A 27,274-nucleotide genomic window follows, 5' to 3' on the forward strand; every position below is an offset into this window, starting at 1 on the left:
GGCTATAAAAGGGTGATAGAGACCCGAGAGATGACATGTGTGTCCTCAATCAATTCACCCTGCCGGCCCTCATCAATAAACCAGCGGGACCTGACAAAGGAGAAGACTCCATTAAACTTGTATTTTCCTCCTCTCGCAGTGACGGTGGCTTTAGTGTCGTTAGCCGCTTCCTCCCGGCAACAAGGCGCTGGGAATGCTCATAGAGGATTTAGACCACAGAGAAACAGAGCAGGGAAACAAAATGCTCTCTCTCAGTAATTATTAAAGACTCTAAGCTGCTTACAGACATCATTAAAACGGAAGTGAAACCTTTTCAGAGCATGTTTTGAACAGTCACACACAGTCAATCTAACCTATCCTGCTTGGCTGGCCTTTTTTTATTATTGTGACCCATGACTATCTTTTCCTTCTTACTGGTTGTGTAATCCTTTCACACACATTTAACTTCAACCATAAAGAGATTATTGGCATGAAAAACAACAAAAGCATGTTGATGTAGTATTGCCGTCGTATTGTTGTGGATGAAAAGGGACAATTCATTTCATTCTATTGCACACGGAAGATTGATTTAAAAATACCCAATCCTGTACAGCTAAATACTGCAGATTTTTTGTTATTAGAAATCAACAAGAAAAAACATGACACAAATAATCACATGCAATAGGGGAGCAAGTATTCTGGAAATGAGACTGAAACCCTGATGTAAACATCCGCATTATCAAATAATGATGCAGAACAAAATAATCAAGAGACGTCAACTCTGATCCACTTCGACTGCTGCTGTTGAGAGCTCATTACTTTCATTAATATCACTATAACACAAATATTAATGAAAATTGAAATCACAAGGAGGTCAGGTTTTCATTTGTTTGTTTGTGAGGAGGATTATGTAAAAACTGCTCGGAGATCTGTGACATGTTGTGGGGCGTGACTGAATCAGAGGGAAGATTCAGGAACTTTTCTCACTTTCTTTAACATTATATAGCAAAATTTCCACTGACTTTTCAGGGGACTGATCTGGTGCAAATATGTAAACAATGAATTTAAAAGTGGTTTCACGATGGGCTTGTTGGTTCTTGGCAGTGGTATGCACTCTCTCGTTGCCCTTTCAGTTCTATTTAAAATGAGAAAAGCTGTGTATAGGTGTATTAATGTGTAAATATTAAACATTAACAAATTTTGTTGCCTTTTGTGTCACATAACATGCTGTTTCATCATTTATATCAGGGAACGGTTAAGCAAGTTTTCAGAACCTGTATCTTGATCACATGATGTCATATTTTAATGTTTTATGTCATTGTACAAATGCAAAAATGAAGAAACATACTCAAGTTGTGAAAGTTTTTGTCTCATTAATGAAAAGTTGATTTAATTTTAGTATTAATATTATGGAATTTAATACTTTTACAGGTAGCTGCTACTCTACTTATTAGTCCAATACATACACACACATATATATATACTCAGACTGCTTTTACAGTGTCTCTCAGCCTGTTTTGCTCAAAAGATGATTAGATTTCAAACTTTTTATTGTCATAACTTGAATTACTTCTATTTATGAAGTTGTGAATTATTATACTGAGGTATCTTCAATTCAATTGAATACTTTTCACATTTTCCACAATGGTATTTCAAACAAAAAAAACAATTCTTTCTTATGCAGTATTCACATATATGAGTGTATTGAGCAGTATAAGATGTCTGACAGTGTGAGGGAGTTCAGTTTGCGTGTTGACTGAGCTCAGTGTTGATTAAATTGTTCACTTGCCGTGGCTGTGAAGCCAGCAGTTCGTGACCGGAGCCGGCAAAGTGGTGGAGTCTTCCCCCGGACAGCCAAGTGGTATGACGGCAACTCCATCACACAGTAGTCTGCTGGCATTTCTTATACAACTACGTCCCCCCGACGCACGCACACACAGCCGCCATGACCAAAGTACATCGACGACAACAATCTCAAATCCCCCAATCAGCAACTTAATCTGACCCCTGCCCTTACTCTGCTCCCTCCCAGTCGTCCAGCAGTTGGTGAGCAGAGTGAGACAGGAGAAGCGGCAGCGATTAAAAAGCGCTTTAACTTTCGTCACACAGAAGTGCAATTTTGCCACGCTTGTGAATCTGATAACTACCCAAGGTCAAAGGAAATACTTCAAATCAATCAATGAGCCGCGCTCCTAATCTCCTCTGGGCAAAGGCAGATTAAGTGTATAATTGACCTGCGTAATCCCAGTATCTCCAGCGACTCTAGTCCTGGGGGGTAGGGTGTGTTTGTGTGTGTGTGGAAGGGGATAGGGTATTGGGGGGTAAGATTTAGTTGTTATACAGCCCCATCTCTGTCTTACTCTTCCTTCCTGCTCTCTTTGTGGTGTATCAGTGCAGGACTGGATTTGTCTCAGGCTAAAGACATGGCTTTTTTTAATCAATGATCCCCAGGCTGTGCCGTGCTAAGTCCCCCTCCAGTATCATTTAAGCACATCTGTTTTAATCCGGGCCTCTTCAGCCACTCTTTCAAGAACTAAACCGGAGAGGGGAGGGGGGAAGGGTGTAGAGGGGGAACCAAATTAATTTCTCCCTACACACAGACACACACACACACACACAGAAAAAACACACACACACCCAAACACATGTCACATGTCCTTAACAAAATGGCAATTTCATTACATTTGAATTTTGTAACAATCGTACGAAATGTAAAACACACAAACAGTTACACAAAATACCAACTAATGAAGAAACCAGCCTGACACAAGACTGTATATGCAGCGTAAAGAATGGCTGTGTGCTCCCTTCGGAGTCTGTGACTTTATACTAGGGGGCCAGGTGAGAAAGTCCGGAGCTAATCCGGAGGCTCTCGCTCTGACATTTGCATTCACAGAGGCACCTCCTCCGGAGAAACTGCAGAGCATCTCCGGAGTTCAGCGCATGTCTGAAAGCAGCTTGAGCTAACATAAGCTTTGTCTCAATTCAGGGGCTGCATCCTTCCGAGGATGGCCTACAGAGACAGGCTCCTTCGTGGGCAGTTCAGACCACGAAGGCCGAACCAAAATGAGAGGTCTGGTCAGATTCCAGTGATCTGTATCACCAGCTCATTCCATTCGATGGATGGCTAGAAACAGAGCTGATATTGGCCACACAGAGAAAGTTTGAAATGTTTTTTCAATGTATACCGTTAGCTGTTCGGTTGAGTTGAAACCTGATACTTAAGCATTGGACGTCTCGTCTTGTGCTGCCACCATTAACTCTTTGCAAAAGCAAAATGAATCTTGGGATAGGCTGGGCCTGGAAGGATTCCTCCGTAGGGTCCTTTGTTTCTTGCAGATGCCAGCACGGATTTGTCAGATGTATTGGGACAGACTAGTTAGGCTGCTGTGACACAATCAGTCTTCAAATAGAGCCTCCGAAGGATGCAGCTGAATTGAGACACAGCAATAGAGGCCATCCATACATCGCTGTTATCTGTGTTTGCAGGTAGTAGTAGCATACAACTGTCTAGCTCTAGGCATTCCCAGTTCTGATGGAAAATATAATCCCCCACTGTGTCCTGTAGTGTTTCCACTTAGTTGGATGTGACCAGAGGGAGATGTTCAGAAGGATAACGTCTCTAAACCATGAATTGGCAGAGTTTCTTTCCATGATTTCCATGATCTTCCCCTTTATCTAAGGGTGAGCCCAGACACCATGTAAAAAAGACATTAATTCCACAGCTTTACCTGCAGGCAAGGTTCCCTGCTCACCACAGCAGCTCCCTCCTGTAGATCTTGTGTTCTACATTACCCTCACTTGTGAACAAGGCACCAAAATATCTGAGCTCCTTCACTCGGGCAGTAAAGCAAATTACTGTTTTCATGGCATCATACTTAGAGCTGATAACTCTCACCCTGACTGTTTGACACTGAGCTGCAAAGTGCCCAAGTGCACAGTGGAGGTCAAGGTTTGATGAAGGCAAACAGAAAAACGAATCAACAAAATACAGATGCAGTCCTGAAGACACTATACTGGACACTGAGCCCACTTTTGCTAGAGAGAGACAGGTTCTGACCACAAACAGGGGATGCATGGTGCAGCTCAGTGTCCACTGCCGATGCACTTTGTTTCCTGTCATGATTGCTCTCCCATAATAGAAACAAGGACAGTGTGGCTTCAAGTTACAGCCCTGGTAAACCCACACTGTTACAAACCCCTTACACTGTACTCTCAACAAGCTACCCCAAAGACATGGTAATGATATACACACACTGTAGACTGGATAGACTAACTTGCATGGCCCTCCCTATCCTTGTGAGGATAGAGTTAGTTTGCTGTTTAACACTTGTATCTGTTAAATATGGAAAGGATCTTTGAGCACCAAAGATGTAATGAGGATGTATTTGAAATCTTAACACTCAGACCAGATTGGGAGGTGGTCTGGGACACATTTCAACACATTATTTTAGTGTGAACGTGTCCTAGGCCACATATAAATCACTGTTACTTAGCTGATTTCATCTGACCTGCTACTGTTTCACATTCATTTAATTAACGGAGACCACCACCACAAAACTAACTCTTACCATCACATGTGGATTTTCTACTTTACAAATGAGTTAATAATATCTCTCATTGTGTCTAATCTCCTTGTAAATCTATACACACTGAGTTGATCAGCCTCTCCTGGCTCTCCTCTCTCTCTGTATATCTCGCCACACAGACACACACACGTACATTGATCGTGGACACATCTGTATTGTGAAGTGGTTAAAAACAACATCATTGCCGTTGACTTACGCGACAATTTGCATATAGAGCGGGGAAGTGAGATCCGATAGCGAGTGGTGACTGGGGACACATTCACGACATATTCTAATGCCACTGTCATACTTAGAGCTGTCCACTTGGGATCAGATACCCCAGGATGGATGTAAATACCAGGCCTTAACAGAAGCAGCTCAAAAATATAAAAAAGGCACTTAGCAGGAGCCGCCTCTCTGCAGGGGATTTCCACGCAAGTTTAATCACGATGCTACAGACACCTCCCACAGATCAACTCCTATATTAAAACTATACCATGATTGGATTGCAAGCCAGGATTGTGGTTAGTAAAATGGCATAAAGCAAATCTGATTTAAACACTGATGCAGGTGCAAAATAACAAGTGCAAAGCGTTTCCCCCTCATTGGTCAGAGAAGTGGGTCAAATATCAATTAAAAATATCCTGCTCTGCCAAGCACCCCTATCCATAAATTTATGTCAGAACATGGGTAGTAGTTTTAGATAATATTTCACAGATTATGACTCATTTCCTGACATGCTGTTGTTTGTTTAGCATTATCAGCATAAGACCACATATGGGCCTGACTGCTGTCACTCTAGACATCAAATTGTGAGTGTTGACACATATTTAGAAATTAACAGGCGGCAGAGAAATAATCTTCTTACAATGGCTGATATTAGTAGACGTCTTGAGATAAATGCATGCCTTAACCCCAATTAAAATGACACATAACCTCAGGCTTATTGTCTGTGGTAGAAATCATAACCAACCATGTTTAAGAAACCTAAATTAAAAAATGAAATACATGCAAAGTGTCTCTGTGTAGCCTGTGTTCCATCTCCTCTCCTTCCAAACACTGCATGTGTGTGTATCTTTAGATATGGCAGGGATGTGTGAAACAAAGCACGATCAAAGCACTTGATGTGATTTGAAATGTAATCTCTTTATAGTCAACTTTTATGGCACCAGGATACTTAATGGTGCCCTTTCATTCTGCATTATGGCCCAATGAAAGATTTAAAGACTTTAATCTTGTCAACCAGCATAAAAATGTGTCCTGGTGGGTCATCAAAATGTCATAAAATGTCTTTTTACTATTTAAATATAAAAACTGGATTACACAAAGCTGGGTGAAAATTGCTTTCAAAGCACGTGTTGTCTTTGTTGCTGATTATTTTCTTGTTGACACCTTTCCACCCCTCTTTACTCTTTTCTTGAACCTTCTTAAAATTATGTGGTTTATACGTTAACGTTTTTCTGTTTTCTGGATTTCTAAAATTAAATAGCAGACAAAGTGCCATGATAAAATGGAGGCAGTAAGAATGCTATTTTAAACCAATGAGCCATGGGACAATAGTTCTATGTAACGACCAGACTCATTGTGAGTGTGTATGGGACACAAGTTGTAATCCTCACCAGGGGAAACAGATATAGTAAATGAAGTCAGCAATCCGCCAAGGAAAAGGAGGGGCCGCCTAACAAAGCAAAGATTAAGAGTCCATCCTGACCTTATTTCAAGAGAACACACACACACACACACACACACACACACACACACACACACACACACACACACACACACACACACACACACACACACAACATAGGATATCTGCCTCGGTGGCCTCTAACACTCTAAGAGGGGGTTCAATAACATCTTCTTTTAACTGATCACTACTCATCTGATGTTTACTGCAGTGTATTCTTCTTCTGTGCCATAATTATTAGAAAATTATATGAAGTAGAGTGAACATGTGTTGGGTACAGGTGAAAATCAAATATGTTCCAATGATGTTTACACATGGTGTCTTAGTCAGATGTGATTGTTTTCAATTTTAGTGTTGATGATTTGGTAAAGATATTTTCATTGTATATAAAGAACTGACCATTATATTTTCTGTACTCAAGAATGTGCAAGCTATTTACGTATGAACATCACACAGGAGCAATTAAAAAAGCATCATGTGTCTGTTGGAATTTCAAACTTTTTAACTATAGGTTGTGGCTGACAGAATTCTAACAATAAAGATAGGAACAGTTTTAGCTATATACATGCTTTATACAAATGAATTTAATAACCGTTGCTGTTTAGTGCCAATAATGTATCTTTTACTTGTCCTCATACTTAACTTCTGATATTAAAGGCTTACTCCCTCAGATTCATTAAACTCATACAGAGTTCCAGGAGCTGTCTGATAAAGTTCTCGAGGTCGGACAGAGAGACTTTGTTGACTTCATTTTGTGACATTGTTTGGTTTCGAGGATCCGAATGTTTACACAGTCAGGATTGTTTTGATATAGCTTAAACATAATAATCTTTTCTCCAATTGTAAACACCTTTGGCCGACATTGCATCTGTGGTTCAAGGACTTTCTTGAAGTAAACAGGTTGCCTAGCAGCTATAGTGTCATTGGTAGTGTCTTCCTTTTCACTTCCGTATACCAAATGCCAGGAGGATGGATTACGCCTGCGCACTTCCGAGGAGGAGGAACGAAGATCTACTGTATAAAATGGACAGACGCCGGATGTTCAAGGCGCTCTGATACAACTAATGTACTGGAAGCCCATTGCTCTGCTGATAACCTGTTCATTGCTTTCTAAATAAATTCTTGATTGAGCAATCTGAGTTCGGCTCTACTTCTCTTAAAGGATAAAAGAACATGTCTTTTAACATGTCAGAGTCTGTCAATCAATCAATCTATGGACTTGATGTCACCATGATGGTCAATCTTCCTCAGAGTAGTTCTCGGTAGAGGGCGTGAAAAGTAAAGAAATTATCACAGGTGATGTCATGCCCCTGGAAACCTGCTGTCTATTTGCAGGACCACAAAAGTGGGGCCTCAATTATAAAACTATGCGTTTGCACAAAACAGGGGCTGAAACGTGCATACGCCACTTCTCACAGAAACGTTGGTATTCCCTTCACTCTCACTCACTGTTTTATCTGCGGCAGAAGCAGTGTTTCAGTGTATTTATTTTATTGACAACATCACTGCTGTCCCATAAAATCACTCTTCACCTCCACCTCACTTACAAACAACTCCATGTCAGTGTTGGAGAATTTTGCTTCCTCTTCTCATCGCTTGATGCCGTGACCCTGTCATGCCTCGCCGGGAAAACCCATTGGTCAGCATGATAATTGAATATTCATGAGGTGCTTTGCATTGACCATATATGGTTTAATGTGGGCGTGTACATGGCATAGTATGAGGTAGATCCAAGTACGAATGTTTCCAGGTGGACTGTGATTTATAAAGTGAAAAATGCGTTTAGGTGGGCTCGCACGCGGTTTTAAAAATCGGACTTTTTTTTTATAAATGAGACCCCTGGCCTGGTTCTTCTCTGGACCTCCACCAGCAGGTTTGCCTGTGTATACCTGAATGCTCCAGACCAAGCTGGTCCTGGCATCACAGATCCTGATACAGTATTTTCCAGGTTTACTTGGCACACTCCTCCCTTCGATATTCCAACCTTTAAAAGGGATATTCAGATTCATTCTGTAACGGGATGCATTGAGCATCAGGCACTGTTCGCAGCAAGTTTTGGTTCTTTATGGGACTGTGTTAAAACAGAGGCTTATGGTTTACATTTTGTCTGTTGTCTTTTCGTCTTTTGATGGTCAGATGACTAAAGTACACATCAACATACACAGCACTGCTGTCTGGCTTTTCACACACTCTAAAAAAAGCTACCAAATCCCTTACTACCCCTATATGACCAGCTATGAGTTTTAGAACTGATGATATATGTATGACTACTTCTCTGATCTATCAAATTCATACAAGTGTGATCCCTGCTTGAGATCCTTTGACAGGGCCTTACTAATAGTTCCAGATTCACCTGCCAGTCACTAAATCTTTGAGTTTACTGTAAATACATTTAGGGCCTATGTGCTTCCTGAATTAAGTTGGATTCTTCTTCTTCTTCTTCTTTTTATTATTATTATTATACAGTATAATAAGCTATAATAGGTTAATAGTTAACCAGGACAAACTGCGGTATGAAAGGCATGCAGGTAACTACTTCACCATCTATACAAAAACAACTCTGCCTCGAAGGCTGCAGTCACCAGTGCACCATCTTGTGTGTTTCCATTCTTGACCAGAAAAAGACAAGAAAGAGATCAAAAAAGGGTAGAGTGACAAGAAAAGCACAACAGAGCTGCAGAGAGCAGCCAGAGACACCTTCATCGGCCGCAGGGAGAACTGATACGGAATGACAACGAAGAGAAGCCAGGGGTGAGATGGATCCCGGCAGAAATGCTTTTGTGAAGGAAGAGTGGTAACACAGTGAGGCAACGGGTTACGAACCGCAAACCTCCAGCACCAGACACCTCTCTATCAGGACGAGCACAAAGAAAGAGGACAGGAGACACTTTCCACCTCAAGGCCTCAATTCAACACAAAGGCAGGAACCGGGAGATGCAACTGTAAAGTCAGCAGAGACTCCAACAAGGAGAAACACAACAGTCAGAATATAGTGCGGACAGTTACATCAATACACAACCTGCATGATGTTCTTTTCCACCTTCAGTTGTTTCAGCTCCTCCACCCTTCACTCAAATACAGATGATAGAGGCTGCAGCTAATCATTTTTCTTAGATTTGCCTGACATGTGATTAAGCTATTCATTCATTTTAAATATTCTGTGGGTGATTTAAGATTGATTCTGTTTTTCCACTTACTGATTTAAGTGAGATCTGCTACACAGGTTAAAAAACCTGTAACATGAAATTACCCAAGAAATTCAAGTCTGTGCATAAAATTAAACAAGAATAATCCATAAATAAATGTTTATAAGATCAAATTTGAAAAAAAATAAAGAAAACACAACACAGCAAGTGAGAAGTGGATTAATTGAAAGATAAAGACTTCTCAATTCTGTGTCTGTGGGCAAACAGTCCAACGTGAAAAGACAAAGTTACATTTATATCTTTATCAAGATGCTTAGAGAGAACGTCCTTTCTGACTCGGAGTTGGAGAAAACATGTTTGTGTGATCGTCTTCACTCTGGGATCAAAGATTATCCCCATTAATCCCCCCCGACCCCAGGAAGTGATTTAGCTGAGGTAGTTAGTCCACCACATCTGAGCACATTTTCACAAGATGAAGATGTCCAGAAGATGTGCGGAGAATTGGATTTGAACTTTCTGTGGACCTTACCTTAAACACATGAACAGTGCAGCAGGTGATGAGCATTCAGGTGGTGAGGGTTGACTCAGTAGACAGTGTCAGGATGTAACATATAAATTCTTAAATTTATTTGTTTACGGCTCATCAACGCTAGGGATGGGGGGAAAAATCGATTCAGTTACAAATCGCGATTCTTGTGAATGACGATTTTAAATCGATATGCTGCCTCCCAAATCGATCATATCATATTAATTGGTTTATACCGGGGGGGATATATTGGGGGAGCGACATCACCCCAGAGCATGGTAACCAGCTCTTGTTTTTGCACAAGAATCTAAACATACCCAAACACTAGCTTTGCATCGGCTACATGCAAACAACAATAGCCTACTTTTTGTTTATTTCAAAGTTTATATTTTAAGTAAACTTTTATTCATTCTATTTAATTTACCTTTCATTTATTGTTTAAAAGTAGCCTAAGTGGCATACATTTCTTAATCTGTCAGTTTGTGTGCAGTTGACAGGGGCTATACAATAATAGGGCACATTTTTATTTATTTTCTCTATTGGCTGCCCAGCAGTCATTAAGTTAATGTTAATATTTGAAATAAAACTGGTAAAGATCTAAGTGAATTTGACTGTGTTGTATTTGAAGGAATGATTCAACATTTTTCCATGGTCCAGTATTTAAAAAAAAAAAATAACCAAAAGAAATCCCAGGAAATCGTAATATCGAATCGCAATACCCACAGAAATCGCAATACATATCGTATCGCCACCTAAGTATCGTGATAGTATCGTATCGGGAGGTCCCTGCCGATTCCTGTCCCTAATCAACGCTAGCCCCTATTACCATAAACTCTATCATTGTTAGCGTTTTCTATGAGTACGGCTCCACATTTTCCTGCACAGAGTATTTTCTTTTTTTTCTTTCATGTTTTGTTGCTCTTGAAAAAATAATTCAGTCTAGTTGGTTTAATAGGCTTCTGTGTCTACATTTCCACATCAGCTGAAGCCACGTTGGTTTTAATCGGAAGTTCTTCAGAGGCGCTCCTCCATCACTCATTTCTCCAAACCAGAGCCACTTTAGATATTAAGATTAAGATAAGAATAAGATACATTTATTTGTCCCAAACACATGCACAGACATGCACAAGCACACTCATGCAAGGAGGGAAATTTAACCTCTGCTTTTAACCCATCTGGTGCAGGACACACAGAGCAGTGGGCAGCCATGTATGGCGCCCGTGGAGCAGATGTTGGGGGAGTAAGGTGCCTTGCTCAGGGGCATTAGACAGGGTAGGGAGAATCCTCTTGGATTTTTGGACAGATCAATCCAGGTTTGTCTCTTTGTTGTTTCTCCGTGGAGACGAACCAGAGACCTTTTCTGCCCATAGTCCAAGTTTCTGCCACTAGTCCACCGCCTCTCCCATAGTCCACCGCCCCTCCAGTTTCAGGACAGATGGAAATTGGTCTGAATTGGACAGAGGGCTAGACCCATCTGTGAGAGTGCACAAACATGAGTTGGTCTGGTGTTAAGGAGTGTTACAAGATCTGAGAGTTTTGTATTGTATTTGCTGTAGCTCAGTTTCGTCAGGCCAGGGACCTAAACACAGAACTTTCAAATTACGTAATATCCATTCTGTCAATAAGAATCGTCAAGGCAACATACACCAGAAATCTGTAACGTGTTTAAAATATCTGCACCTTTTTTTCTGTATCAATCTTATCTTAGTGAGGGCCCTATACTCTCTACTATATATCATATATTATAACATACTCTCTGTATATTCTTTGTATATATAAGCATAAGTCTATATACACATATTTATACATGTTATAATTATAATTATTATTATTATATTATTACTACTATTATTATTATATATACTGTTGCTGCCATTATTACTATATACTGCTATTATATTGGTATAATTACTATCATATATAAATATATATTATGTTATATTATATACGATATATACTGTACTATTTTTATATACTGTCTAACAATAACATTACCATCATATCATCAGTACTATTACCATCATCCTGCCACTGCACCTTATCTACCTATTTATCTTGTGTTTCTGTTTTTTATTCTTTCTACCTCAATATTTTTTATTTTATTGTATTGTATTTTATTGTTTTCAAATATACCGGCTGCTATGACAACTTAATTTCCCTTCGGGTATGAATAAAGTACTCTATCTATCTATCTATTTCCATTTTATGCTATGGCTGGTGTGTGTTGCACGATTAACAGAGGGAGCCGGGCCTCAAATAGAGCCGGCACTATGTTTTCACAGAGTAATCATTAACCTCAGTTTTGATGCTTTCTGAAAAACTAGCTGATGAGACGACCTGTTTGTAAGGCCAAAGGAGACAGAATCTGTGGTGGGTGGCTGCTTGTAAACATAAAGCTTAGCCAACTTACTTAGCAATCTTTTGTGCCTCTTTTTCAGTTGATTAACTGTTGTTTGCTGACTCAGAAAGAGAGAGCACCGCTGAGGATAATCCCTCCTCAAGATCCGCACACACTGCACGGAAACACCACGAGACAAAGGAGCAAACGAAGAAGGACGGCGGCATACAAACTCAAGAGTTTGATTTTGAAAAGATAAGCAGAGATGGATACACAGAGAGCTGCAACGGCTGCAGGGATCGTTACAACACATTTGGGGAGACAACAGCCAGTTTGACCAAAGAGGAGACTCAGCAGCCAGGCTTAGAGATTTACTGATTTTGTTGGTGTTACTTGACCTCATCTCACATTAGGGAGGGAAACAGTGTCATGAGACTGTTTTGCAAGTTGATTACAGCTTGGGTTGATTACAGTTTGTCAGCTGGTGGGACGGACACTGATGCATCAGTACAGTCAGTTTCACCAAGTGACTCGCAAAGACCAGAAAGACATGAAGCTGCACGACTGAGATACAGGATTAGCGTACTTCTGACTTTGTTAAATGAGGATTCACATTTTTAAACCTGCCAGACTCCACTACAGGTCCATCAAAACAAAGCCAGTTTTATTTTCCCTTGTAACAGTGATCCGAAACATACCCAATACATGAATATAATTAGATTATTCACAAAAGATCTAAAATATTATTATCAAATTATGAAGAAAGTAATAATTATCTACACCAAACAACAATGTTAGGATTAAATACACTTGTGGTCATGGTAACAATAAAACCAATGCTGCACATTTTTAGAACACCAGGGACCATCATAGAAAAAAGTCAAGGACTTCATTGTTCTATCTCTGACATCTTGTATTGTAAAAGTAGCAGATATGCAATATGTGAAAGAAAATACTGAATATGAAATATATGTACAATATTATAGATTTTTTTAGCTGAATAGGATTCAAAATAAAATGCCATAGTGACTGCTGCCCTTACTCTTTCATGCCCTAATTCTGAAAGTCAATGAGTTGATGCATCAGTTAAGAAGAGCCCAAGTTTGTGAGTCACAGTACACAGAGCAAATCAGGAGCAACAGAGCCGCACAATCTAATCTTTATATGACCAACCCACAAAGTAACAGTGAGGGCAGCACAACATCAGACAGTGTGAGGCAAGGCAGCACGACTCGTTTCCACTGACAGCAACGTCAACAGTGGACAGACTCCTCAGTGCTTTGATCAAGACAACCACTTTGACTTTCTCTGGCGGTGTGGGAATCTCATGTCTCATGTTCATATCCAAGATGAGGAAGAAAGACATTAAAGCAGGAGTCAAACAGTGTGGTGTGAACTGCAGCTGAACAATACATGTAGGGGAGTGATTGACATATTTCTCCGACACGCACACACACATTTTATATTCTATTCAAGCTAGTTCTCTAAGGTTAAAGCTTACTTGTACATTGAGTCAGTTGTCACCTGCATGTTATCATTTGACTTTAGTTTCACCTGACTTGAACCTAGGGTTGCAAAATTACCGGGAATATTCAAAGTGGGAATCTTTCCACGGGAATTAACGGGAATATACAGGAATATACGGGAATTAACGGGAATTAATGTGAAAAAAATGGAAATGTTGTGGGTAATTTATACTAACTATATTTACCTTGTTATATACAGACATAAATATAAACATTTTGTTTTGTCATAGGCTGATTTGAGCCCTGAGGAAACCTGACTATACGCCTCTCGTTGTGTCATTCTTAACATAGGTCTTTGCACAGTATTTGCAAATGTACACAGCCTTTCCTTCTACATTGGATGGGGTGAAATGTCTCCACACATGAGAGAGTGCACGTGACATTGTTCTGTAGAATAAGATGAGAAAAAAGTTTGTAAAAAAACACTAATGCAATGCTAGAGATATAAATAATTAGCCAAACAATTGGAATCGTCTGTAAAAATATTTTACAATTGATGGATAAATGAATGGAAATAGGCTAGATGAACAGATGAACAATCCTCAATCAGCATGCTTATATATTTTCCCAGTAATATCATTGAAACTTACCTGACTAGTCCTGCACACTACAGCAGGCCTCCATAGCCCTGCTGTAGAGTGAAGGATGCTGGGAGTTATCTGTGCATGTGATGGAAGAATGCACAGTGGAGGGTTGAAATTCAACGTGCAGCGTGTGCTGCATTCCATACATCTTTAAAATAGAGTTTTAATGATGTTTTTATTGCTCAGCGTTTAATTTGCGTATTTTTTTTTTTTCAAAATTCCCAAAATTCCCGAGCTAAACTTCCCATTGAAAGTTTCCGGAAAGTTTCCGGAAATTTACCTGAAACTTTACGCCCCTTTGCAACCCTACTTGAACCCAAGTCAGAGATTCTTTTTAATCTCCTGGTGAAGTAAATTAAACCTTGTGCTACTAAATCCCTCTTTGGTGGTGGAGGTGCTATGGTTTACTTACATCAAATAATCTCTCTATGTACACCTCCTCGTTGACCTTCTCCCGCAGCATGTCCTGGGAATGACGGACGAACGTTACATAACCGTCAGCCACATCCATCCCTGGCTTCTGCAAGGCACAGGGTCAAAGAGAGGAAGCAGGAAAAGAGAACATGACATTTGTTCAGTCAGCTCAGGGTTGAAATAATATTTTGTCTTGTTCTAATGAAAACATACTTTGAAATATACAGTATATATATACTGTATATATTCATTTCAAACTAATAACTAAATCAACAAAACTGTGACACAGACGGTGAGATACCTGCTTGAAAGAGAATTAAGTTATTGGTCAACGGTAATTAAGATCCTAAAAGTTCCAAAGATAAAATACATGTTACACTAAACTTTAAAGGAAATGGTATTTGCACATTACCACATTCATCATTTTCAATAATAATAATAATAATAATATTTGTTCAAATACAGCCACAAAACAAAGCTTCAAATTGATAAAAGCTATGACAACACATCAACAATGCTCTATGAGTTTCTATTGTTAAGATGTTAATATCCGCTGCAGTTCCTTGTGTAGGATTCAGTAGCATCTAGCAGTGAAGTCGAATATTAGAAATACTATACTAATTAATCAATAGAGGAGTGAAGAACGTACAATGTGAAAAATAAATTAATTTTCAATGTAACGCATTAGTTATTGGATTTCAGCTTATGGACACATTATATCGGGGCCTTCATAATGCACAATACATTTTACACATTTAATGTCAATTCAAAGGAGGTTATCTTCTGGGCCGGCTCATGGCAGTTACTGTATGTTCTTTAGACAGTTCTTGTCAGAACATGCAGGGTTGGCTGATACCCAACCCTTAGAGTCTGTGCATTCTCAAAGTGAACAGAGGTGCTGTAGACACTTAGTTGGGTTTAATGGGGAAAGCAGATTGTTAGGAGGCCTGCCATTCTGACGCCTAAAATATTCATTGAGGAGAATGTATTTGTAAACGGCACCTGCGTTGTATTTCAGACATTACCATTTACAAGACAATATACTGTGTTAACCTTTGTGTCACCTTTTCTCTCGCTTTTCTCCCACTGAGAAGGATTCCAAAAGTTATGGAAAAAACTAATCACTAACTGCTACTAAACTTAGTTAACACATCTGCATTGGTGTAACAATGTGTAAATGAGTGTCTTTTTCACCAGTGAAACTAATTTTGGACATTAAGGACATAATTAACGTGCTGTGCTCGAAACTGCGACCCCTGTCAGCGTACACAGAGCCTCGTTACATTCACTGACAAGGCATTAATTTGAAATTTGGCATGTTGATGCGGCCAAAGTGTTGGCAGCTTATACGGATCTCATGCATGCACACACACACACACACACACACACCGCCCCCGCTGCTACACTAACAGTAGAGTGGGCATGTGTTGTCCAACATGGACTCACAATGTATACTGCACAGAGAGAGAGGCACGAGGCATGGCTGGCTGTCAGTGTCTGGCCACATGCATATGAATGGACATTTTGGCGAAGAAAGACAGGAACATTTGACGTGGAAATATGACAACCATTACCATCTGGATGATGAGTCGACATGTGAAAGCATAGTCAAATATTTGTACATTCACAAGAGACACATAAACACATATGCATCACGAGAGAACAAAGTGCATTAATTATAATCTCTAAAACCACCTTAAAATCTTTCTTTAAAGTTAAAAATGACTTGTAAAAGACCATTATTTAACCCTTAAAGGTAAAAGATACTAATTAAATTGTCGAATTCTGCTACTCCTTGGTCTTCCAGCAGTATGCTCTTTATGCGCTAAAACTAAATCTGGATTAAATACACAGCCCCAGCTCTGTATTCTGGGAAACAAAGAAAGCTGGACGGCCCGGACAGCATAACACTATTTCAACCCATCAGCAACAAGGCTTGTCACACTCGTGCACAGAACAGGGGGTTGAGAGGCAGTGGGGACGAGACCGAGAACCAAAAAAACAGCAGATTTTCATAGGAATGGTCATTAAAAGTGTATTCTAATTGTACACTAACCCTTTTCTTGGAGTGATTTTACATAAAATGTAAAAAAAAATCTAAAGTTACATCTTAAACAAGATCATGTAATTGTTCATCCGCCTTCTACTATCAAGGGATGAGAGGACGACCTGAAAGAGTTCCAAAGATAAAATTTACACCGCCACTATTGTTTTGAACGTAACAACTACTGTTGGCCACTGGAAATGCTAACACCCTATCGCAGAGGACGTTTTACCTGCATCATCCATCGCATGGGATACCATATTTGTTCGTTGATCATGAGGGTCTCGAAGTTCAGAGAACAAAGCCCTTAGGCTTTCCCTGATGACCCTCAATGTTGCAGAGGGCCAGCTCCTCCTCAGGATTTTACCGCTGTGAGGGAAGGCTTCCTCCTGTCATCTTTACTATCTGCCTATCTGGCAACTGTAACTGTTGCTCTTCTACCTGGATTATAGGTTTACCTCGTATTTGTCCAGTATTATACTAAAGTCCATGGGGCTGTGAGGCTTATGAAGCGAATGTAACAAAATATATCCCTGGGTATATTGAACTTGCGTCATTGTGCATTGTATTAACAAAACCATTTAAAGATTTCTCGGAAACAAACACAATAATGTTTGCCCTTGATGTTAATCGATGTTGTGGTGTTGCAATTAAAATAATTATTACTGAGATTTCAAGATTTCAACCAATTTTCTTCAAACTTGATCAAGGATCCCAATTTCACCAGTTATATAGTACGCTGCACACAGAGTTCAGCGTCACACATGTACGTCTTCAAACCCACTTCTTTGTTTCTGGTTTTGAAGATGCAGACATATGTGACACAGACATCTCACGGTTCAAAATTACTACCAAAGACTGATCTAGGCAAAAAGTGATGGAAAACAATTTAGAAGTGCGATGGTGGAACACAAACGTGTGGACAACAGACAAGACAAATCGCCAGAGACTGACAAAACTGTTGCAACAGTGCTAACAGATTTACTGAGTTAATCTGTCAACCCATGACTAACGAACCTCTGCACATCTGTTTTCCTGCCTGTTTTGCTTCTTTTTTTTTTTTTTATGTGACTAACCTCATGACACTTCCTTCTAATACATTGTCTGTCCCATCATGTAAATATATAGAAGAGAATCAGAAAGATAAATAGGTTTCACTTACAGGTACATCCACATACTTTGAAGCAGCTTTCACCTTGACAGAAGAAAGAGAGAGAGGGGGGGGGGGGGGGGGGGGACTGTCAGTCTCCGGCTGTGGCTCCACTCTTCAGAACAAAGGCTGCTGTGGTGACACTTCACAGTCTGTAGTTTGGAGCAGACTGAACCAATAGCCATGACTCATGGTGATTCTAGCTGCAAAAGTGCACTCACATATTCAATAACCTGGCTTTTGTGATACAGTGGGACACCAGCTGTGCTGTTAAGCTGTTTGGTGCAGAGGAAAATTTTCAAATTGTATAAACATTGGCATGAAAGATTAAGATGGAAAATATAGAAAAAATGTGGTTTGGAACTCAGCATGATTGAGTCGTTAATAATGTATTTATTGTAAATGTATTTAGTCTATATTATTTTTTTGTATTGTGTCACTATATATAATGGTGATTGAACATGACTTGAAATTAATCGTCAAATCACTAAATAGAAGAATTATTGCAGAGAAACAAATTAAAATACTGACGTGTCTTTATGAATACCAATGAAAGTCATTATACAGAATTGATTAAAAAAAATGTTTGTATGTGTGCACGGCACTAAATGGTCTCACCCCATCCTTTGGGAACTGTTGGGTTTTCTCTACAAACTTCGGGTCTCAACCTTATTATGCTATGATTTGGCCCTTAAATTGGACTGAACAGAATATCATTTATTACAATCAAGTCTTCATTTTTGCCATGGACTCTTGTGTGAAGCACTTTGTAACCTCGTTTGTATAAGTGCTATACAAATAAAGTTATTATCATTATTATTATTACATCTCAGAGCTACCATACCCATACCACACTGTCACAACATTGAGATCATCTGAAGGGAACTGATTTCTGTCACAAGATCAAGGACCCTCTGTATCTCTCCTAAACTCTGGATCTCTCATCTTCCCATCATCCGATTCTCCCCCTCAATAGACATTTTTAAAAGTCATGTGAAAACAAATTTGTTTTATTAGCCTTTCAATTTGCCTACATTATTGTATCGTTAGTAGTACTACTGTTTTTGCTATTGTAATTATTAATGTTATTGGTGATGGTTGTGATAATAATATTATAAATGTATTTTTTAAGTGTTTTTTAAGTGTTTTAAAGCACTTGGATAAGAAAAAAGAAGTGAAACTAAATGTCAAAATATTTTTTACTACATTCTAAAAGTAAATATATACAATTTGTTTACAAGTGTAGTAAATCAAACTAAAACTTGGAAATGGCTTTGCCCTGCCCTGTCTCTTTATAATTATTTATCTATAGCCTACAGCCAAACTGCAATATCAAATGTGTTTTGCAAAATTTATTGTGGGTGGATTACATGTGGTATTTGCATAATGAAGATATGTTTTTAATGTATATATAATACTGTTACTAATACTGTTTTCTGGTCAAATATCTAACACAACCTGTTTACATTAACTTAAAGCATCATCTTTAACTCACCAATGTGCTTTTTTGTGTAAACTACAGAAAGGAATGTGGATGTGAATGTCTCGTTATTGACAGTCATGTTTTTTGTTAACCCATCTCAACCACTGACATATATAATGTCACACTACAAAGGTTTGTTGACTGTCATCCAGTAAACATTAAAGTAGTGATGTCTTCACTTCCATATAGGTCAATTAGATACATTTCCAAGTGGTCAGATTATACCCATAATCACCCAATGCACTGCATTGGAAAAACTAAATTAGCACCAATAAAGCTGGCGATTAATCTATTCGAAGAGGTTTGGTAAGACGAGAAAGGTGTTAATGAAACTACATATGTGCTACTTACTGTGAAAGATAGGAAGGAGGAGAAGAGTGTTCCTTCATCATACCTGGAGAGCTTGGCTAACACACTCTCTAGAATGACCATAAACTATGACACAAGAGAATAGAACAAAATGATTAACTGTCTACTACAATGAAAAGTCAAAAAACATTGTTAATGCCTGCAAGCAACTGTCACGTCCTCATTCTGCTGTAGTGCACTTAGTATACTGTAGCACTATGTCATGTCTATGTCAGCTTAAAGCCATGTAAATGTACTGTGAGTCCAGCCTTATCAGTCGGCTTCAGCCTCTTTTATGTTGTGTCTCTTTCTGGTCACTTGCAGTGTCTCTGAGTCTCTTTGTTTTTGCGTGTTTTTGTATCAGTCATAAGTCATTCAACAAGTGTCTCTGGCCATTTTCTTTCCATGTTGTACCTTAGCAACCAGCAGAGTTATCATCTCCTTCACCGTCTCCTCAATTAGATCATCAATTTGGGAATGGTATTGTCTCTGCAGAGGAAGAACAGCAAAAGAAACCATGTCATTCCTCTCATTCACTTTAAGGAACCATAGTCCGACATTAAAGAGACACAATTGACAATTTTACACAAGTTCATGAAAATGTCTATGTTGCTGTAGTTGCAGTCTATCCTCTGTTTTAAAACAGCACTATCCTACAATGTTAATAGTGTTTTTTTTCCCCCTAGATTTATTTTAGTTTGGATATGATGGGAAGGGTAATACCATTAACAATTATATATGCTGCAACCAAAAAAATTAACTGTGGATTACAACAAGATATTCAAGCTCACATACTATATCAATGTCAATATTTAGAGAATGTGCAAACTTTTTGCTCATGTTCAAACTGAGTTAAGATCCTCCTTGTCCCTGTGTGATCCTTTAAATTAATTTTCTCATCTGCTGGCTCAGGTGTTATTGCATATGAACGCACAACAGTGTTTCAGGCACATATGTGCAAATAAAACATATAGATTAAATACCTTAATGAATAAATAACTAAACAAAAATATTTTTTTTGCTCTTTTGGATGTAGAGTAGTCGTGACCACTCTTAAGCTTGAATTCATGTGATGTGAAATAAAACTGCCTGTGGTAAGGCAAGTAGACAGTTGTTCTTTCTCAGCAATCCTATGCTTATGGGTGTGCAGTCCCTGGCTTTGTGGGGGTCCCTGGATTTAAAAATAGGAGTGGCAATGTCAACGGTGTGTCGTTAGGACAAGTACTATGTGTAAGTGAAAGCTAATTAAATGTGCCACTTCCTGTGTCTGAAATCGGCATGAGGCTGTAGTGACGTGTGATCATAGCTGACTGATGGTATGATCCATAACTATGGAAATGAGTGAATATGAAGTTGACGAAAATACTGATGATTTGTTGCTCTTCTGTGTTTTGCTCACTTCATTCTGCTTGTGTTGCAAAGCTGCTCTCTCAAACATCCAGCTGCACCTTACAGTGCATGAGCATTTAGCTCACATGTGCATAAGAGAGAATTATCCACCAATGTGAGAAAGGATTTGGCCACACCAGTGCAGCTGACTGAGGTCTAATACCAAAATTCAAATACACAGACTCAGAATGTATGTCTCTCTCTGTCCTATTAGCACAGAGCAGTGCACAAAACATTCAGGTAGCTTCTCCTCATTTAAAGCCTCCACTGTCAAATGCCATTGCAGACCCTCTGCTGCCACAGTATGCACTGAGCATGTCATGTCATTTTCAGCTAATACCATGAGTGTGTGTATTTAGTTCATTATGAGGCCAAAAAGGTCATCACACATCACTACTTGTAACTGTAAGATGACCTAGAGTTGGAAGGGCTACTTTTGTTGGAAAATTGTAATTGCTCCTTGTTAGTTATATTCAATAACTATCAGTCTATTTACAGTGTGTGACCAGAACAGGTCTGAGAGTAACCTGAACCCTTCAGAGCACTAAACAAACATAGCATGATGTGATGTTGACGATCTGTTTATTAGGTTGTAAACAGAAGTAGGTACTAATCTTAATTAGTTTGAAAGCAGCGTGTGGATCACCATGTGATCACTGTAGCTAGGGCTTGGCTACACCAAGACTAAATCACAGAGAAGGTCAAAAGTTCTTTATCAGTTTTTTACTTATTGTGGGAATAAATAACTAAACATTATGAGTCACATTAAAGGACCCATCCTATGCCCCTTTTACCACAGTTGATATGGTTCCTTGGGGTCTTAATGAAATGTCTGTAACATATTTTGGTCAAAATACCACAAGGATCATTTAAAACAGCCCTCCTCAGCTTCCCACATGGTGAGAGTCTGTACCCACAAGATAAGCTGCTTTCAGACATGCACTGAAACGCTTAGATTTTCCGGAGTTTCTCCACAAGCGCTGCTTTTGTAAACGCAAATGTCAGAGTGAGAGCCTCAGAGTTTCTGCAGACTCCCTGCGAAAACTCTGGATAAGCCGATGTGAGAACACAGCAGGAGATCCTTTGCAGAACTCATCGAGCGAGTGGGGCGTTGGCGATCTTTCTAACATGTGAAAGAAAAACAACTAAAAAAACTAAAACAAAACAAATATCTCCGGATGAAAAAGCGGAACCTTATATGTAAAAAGACACAACTGAAGATGTCGTTGTCGATTTGCTGCCAACCCAAACATGTGTTCTCTGCAGCAGTACGAGTACTTAACATCCTGCTTCCTGCTTCTGCCCCACGCTCACCTGAACCCGCCAGAGAATTTGTTGCTATTGTGAATGTTTCTGACCGGAGAATCTCCCATTGCATTGTTCATGAGTGAAAAGAAACCTCTGGAGGAGGTCCGCCTCCAATTCTCTGGAGTTCCTCCGGAGGTTTTGTCTGAAAATGATGTAGTATCTTTATTCTGAGTTGACATTCGTACAAGCAAACTTTGTGACAAGAAGTGACCACAGTCGTCAGATAAAATGCAAAATTTGAGTAACCTTAGGTTAAGTGTCTTGGATGGAAAGTTAAAGGGCTTCAGCAGTCTACTGTAAGGATGGAAGAGATATTGAGGTTTATAAACAAGATGAATATTAATGAATTTATCCATCGTTCATTTGATCAAATATTATATGTATTGTATTTTATTATGTTTGATTCCTTTAATTTTTTTAAATTATTTTATCATTTATTAATTAAATACTTGTTTTGTTTGTTTTTCCAATGAATCACTGCCCAGAGAGAGACCATAAGACAAATGGAAACTGAGAGGCAGCATTGCTGTGAGGAATCCTTTTGTTGAGCCTTGTAGCACCAACAGAACAGCAAAGGACTATGCAATAATTAATTCATCGTTAGTAATTGGTATCAGTCTCGGGATTCTGTGAAATATGAGATCTATCACTTCTATCCCATGTATATTCAATGCTATCTACACATATGCTAATGAAATCCAAACAATTAAAGTGGATGAAGACAGACAGAGAAAACTGATGACTAATTATACATTTGGGAACTGGAGGGTGAGATTTCAATTGAATTTGTAGCCACACTTACCCAGTCTCTAACAAACTTTCACAAGACAGAGAGAAGAAATCAAAGCAGCAGCGAAAGGGAAAAGAAAGAGGTGACATGGAACATGTAAAATAATGTGAGTGGTGCAAAAGAAAAAAAAGAAACAAAGTAAGAAAGATGTTTTTAAGTCACAGAGAAAAACACAACGCTTTTACACCTTTATCTTCTAATGCCACTCAAAATCCCAACAATTCATTTTCAGGACCTGTATGTTGTGCCTAAGGACTAAATGGCAGCTTCAATTTGTGTCCCCCTGTGTGATGAAGAGAACCAGTCTCCTATGCCTTTTCCTACCTCCGTCCCCAGGTCCATGGCACACAGCTTGGCTGACTGGGCCTTGGCATCCACCATTACGTTGAACATTGTGCAGATGGACTGTGGCACGCGGAAGTCTGTGGCCCGGCTGCTCCTCTGAAGCTTGGCCTCGAATGCAGCTCGTGTCCTTCAGAGAGGGACAGAAATGTGAAGGGTTGTGAACAGGTTTCTAAAATTACTGAGGCCATGAGCTTCCACACATGAGACTTCTTAAAAGTCATCTCTACAAACTGTGCATTTATTTGAAGCACTTATCATCAATCAATTAATCAAAATGTGTTTGTATAGCCCATATTCATAAATCATAATTTTATCACAGCCTTAACTTTACAATAATGCTGTGATCAGAAAAAAAACCCAGTTGTTTCATTCATTTGAAGGAGGCCAGTCCATTCACCAGTATTGTGAGCAAAGATTAAAAAAATCTCAGGGTAATCTGCCTGGGTATTTTTTCTTTCATTGCTTATTTCACAACTTCATTTGAAGACTACATATTTAACTATTTGAGCTTCATTTATTTGCCAGTGAAATTACCTAGTGTGCCCTATTCGTCATGTCATACTTTTCTATCTGGAATTGGTAAAAACCTGAAGTAGTGCCTTCACCCTAGTATTTCTTTACAACTATACATTAGTTGATGTTTTGAAAAACCACTTTACACACAACTCAGTGCTGTTGGCTGGCTTGCTGTAACATTTAAACAGTGTCTTACCGTTTGATACAGGACTCAATCATGTCACTGGACATCAGTTTCAGTCGGGTCTCCAGGTGTTTGCCAAATTCCTCCTCTGGCCAGTGGAGATCTCGGATGAAGGTCTGCAGAGCATCCAGCTTCCAGAAGAGATCCTCTGATGTCCCTGAACCATTACTGCAGAAGAGCACATGGAGGACAACAACTTTGAAAAGGAGAAAACAGTGGTGTGGTGAATGAGCTATTTGGCTTCATGCATGTATATACAGGTAACACAAGAATAACTTTTCAATAAATAATACATAAAAGACATGTCATTATGTCAAGAAAATAGGCAAAAGACTTAATATATCTGTGGTTTCACTGTTGCCTTCAAAATGTCTTGTGCTTACACAGATCAGCTGGTGTAAATGAGAGGAAAGTTCCTAATCTGTGATTTGCTGGTGAACTGACCAGGGTAGCCATGATTCAATTAGTTTCAGGAGCTCAGATGGACCTTTGCACAGACACCACCATGTGATACTCTATGCACCTCAGCATAGTCTTAGGGGAAACAGGTTCCATACTTTTATAAACACTACACCAAGGGAGTAAAGGCGAAAATGAACGAACATTCCATCCTTTCATTTTCACACCAAGCAATATTAGTGGTTTAGAGTGTGTGCACCAAGACAGAACAGACAGAAAAGAAAGTAAAGTACTCAGAACAATGAAGGGGATTCATTTTGCAGTGTGTACATTTACGAAAAAACAGGAACAAGAGGAACAAAGACAGATGATAAGTTATTCTAAAAAAATTCTGGACTCTGTCTTTTTTAAGAAATTATGTCTATGAGATTGAGGCATATGGATGAAAGAAACTCCGATGTGCTTTGAAATTACCCAATCTGCAAGTCAAAGTCCAATTTATTGATTTCTGGAACATTTTCTGTTTTTGAACATTAAAAATTAGACTCCCATGAATGTGTGGAAACCCCCTTTTTGTTACTGTCATTTTGGATAGGGAGTTACACAGGAGAACTGCTGGGACCAGAGGGAAAAGTAGGACTGGAACTGTGTCAGGGGAGAGAAGCCAGGGCCAGGGTGTCTACAACATCAGCTCATACAAATACAAATAGTATGTAGGAGTGAAAGGTTACTGCCACCTCCATCCATCCACACACACCATGCCGTGACGTTGGTATGAACATGGCTTTGATTTTATGTAAAAAACAACAAGACCAGCAACAGATTACCACATCTATGGATGTTCTCTAACAGTAACTGATGCCGTCCTTCACCTGCCGGAGTCCTTTCTGCCCTTTTTACAAATCTCTTTTGAAACAGAAAAATGTCATCTCAAGTGGTATCTTTTATTTGCTAAGTGGACTAGTAATTACATTTGAAGTCAAGGTTGAAGCGCTCATCTTTTTTGTAAATTGAGAACTTCAGGACTGGTATTTTTGAGTGTGCATGCACAAGCTCCCAGATGAGGGAATTAGAGATGATGTGCTGCGCTGACAGCGTCACACTCTGTAAGATGCCGGAGATTTTACACCTTTGATCCCAGTTGTTGGTGGAGACAACGTTTCGCTTAACTTTTGAAAGTGCTATATATGATGTGTCAAGTGTATATTAAGATATGCAGAGTGCTTTTAATGATAGCACTCACTTTAAATTTATTCAATTACTGGAATATATTCTATTACTAAAGCAAGAATCCCTATCTAATCACCCACTTTATAGTATAAATAAAAATGGAATTAATTGGGGAGAATCTTTTTCATTTTTTTGATGTTTAGCGTACAAACATCATGCTTATAGATGCAAAAATATGCATATTTATAATAATCAATAATAATAATAATAATATTGATTTCAGTCCCTCTAGCACACATGTACTGCATACTCCAATTGTACTGTATGGTTTTGGAAAAAAATAAAATATTTTGGATACATAAGTTTATATAGGTAAATCTGATTGGGGTCATATAATTTAGATGCCAGATTCATACCAAGGACATGTGCGCATGTCTAAGGCTGGACAATGCAGATACACACTTTGAGTCCTGATTAGCTGTCATCCAGTTAGGTGGAGAAAAGCTGGGTATTTGTGGGATGTTAACACTTGGAACTGTTAGGTTTGGTACTTTGGCCATTTGGAGGTTGACATTGGGCAGAGTGCTTGTTAGGCTTCTGTGAAGAGAAACAGAATAACAGAAAACAGGAAACAAAGATTATGTGTCAAAGCAGATGCAAATGAGTTATGAAGAGCAACAGATAGAAGATACATTTAAGTCAGACTTTTATCAGAGATTTTGATAATGAGAAAACTACATTTAGAAAAACAGCTGTTTTATTAAACAGAGTGGAATAGGCTTGTTGAAATGAGCATAGTGACTCTGGGGATCTGAACATATGGTACATGATACAGTATGTAAATCTGTCACAAAATAAAGACACAGTGAAGAACAACACACAGACAGAGAGAGACTTATAGACAGGACCACTGGCATGTGCCTGCTGTGCATCTTACTGTTGGATGACAACACACATTCTGCAAGAACCCAGGTGGGTTTGATACATAACCAGCATATTAAATGTATAGCACTTTTGAGCTTCATTATTGTTAAACATACACACACATCGTGAGATTTACATTCAGCATTCTGCTTAGTATATTTATATAGATGTTTACAAAAGCATCTCACCACTGATTTCACTCTCTCTCTCTTTTACAAATACAAATATTTTTTTAGCCGACAGAACAACCCCTCTTATCTGTTTATGATATAAAAAACTTTCAACCACTTCAGGTTCTGAGACAGACTTTGATGGCAGGAGTATTCAATGTCTTCTGTCCATCGTTGATTTTAGAGGAGTCCATGAATGTTGAGTTTTACCACAAAGTTTGAAGAATCAGAAGCCATTTCATGACCTGTAAAGTCCGGAGAATTGGTTCCGGAATTTACCCAG

General features: G+C 39.0%; 1 protein-coding gene across 5 annotated transcripts in view; it reads right to left on the reverse strand.

Annotated features, from left to right (window-relative positions):
• cadpsa (Ca2+-dependent activator protein for secretion a) overlaps positions 1 to 27,274 on the reverse strand; it is a 152,105-nt gene that overhangs the window by 14,746 nt on the left and 110,085 nt on the right. For 3 of the 5 annotated variants that reach the window (XM_061069906.1, XM_061069907.1, XM_061069905.1), the window contains 6 exons: positions 24,341 to 24,496; positions 23,608 to 23,755; positions 20,211 to 20,285; positions 19,800 to 19,883; positions 17,978 to 18,010; positions 14,770 to 14,877 (listed from right to left, as the gene is read on the reverse strand). In XM_061069906.1, the coding sequence (XP_060925889.1) occupies positions 14,770 to 14,877; positions 17,978 to 18,010; positions 19,800 to 19,883; positions 20,211 to 20,285; positions 23,608 to 23,755; positions 24,341 to 24,496 (604 nt within the window). Of the gene's footprint in view, positions 1 to 14,769; positions 14,878 to 17,977; positions 18,011 to 19,799; positions 19,884 to 20,210; positions 20,286 to 23,607; positions 23,756 to 24,340; positions 24,497 to 26,359; positions 26,495 to 27,274 lie in introns of all 5 variants that reach the window. The other 2 variants (XM_061069904.1, XM_061069903.1) reach the window with 1 other exon arrangement.

The sequence above is a fragment of the Limanda limanda genome, chromosome 4 (genome assembly GCF_963576545.1).
Source record: "Limanda limanda chromosome 4, fLimLim1.1, whole genome shotgun sequence".
Classification (NCBI taxonomy): domain Eukaryota; kingdom Metazoa; phylum Chordata; class Actinopteri; order Pleuronectiformes; family Pleuronectidae; genus Limanda; species Limanda limanda.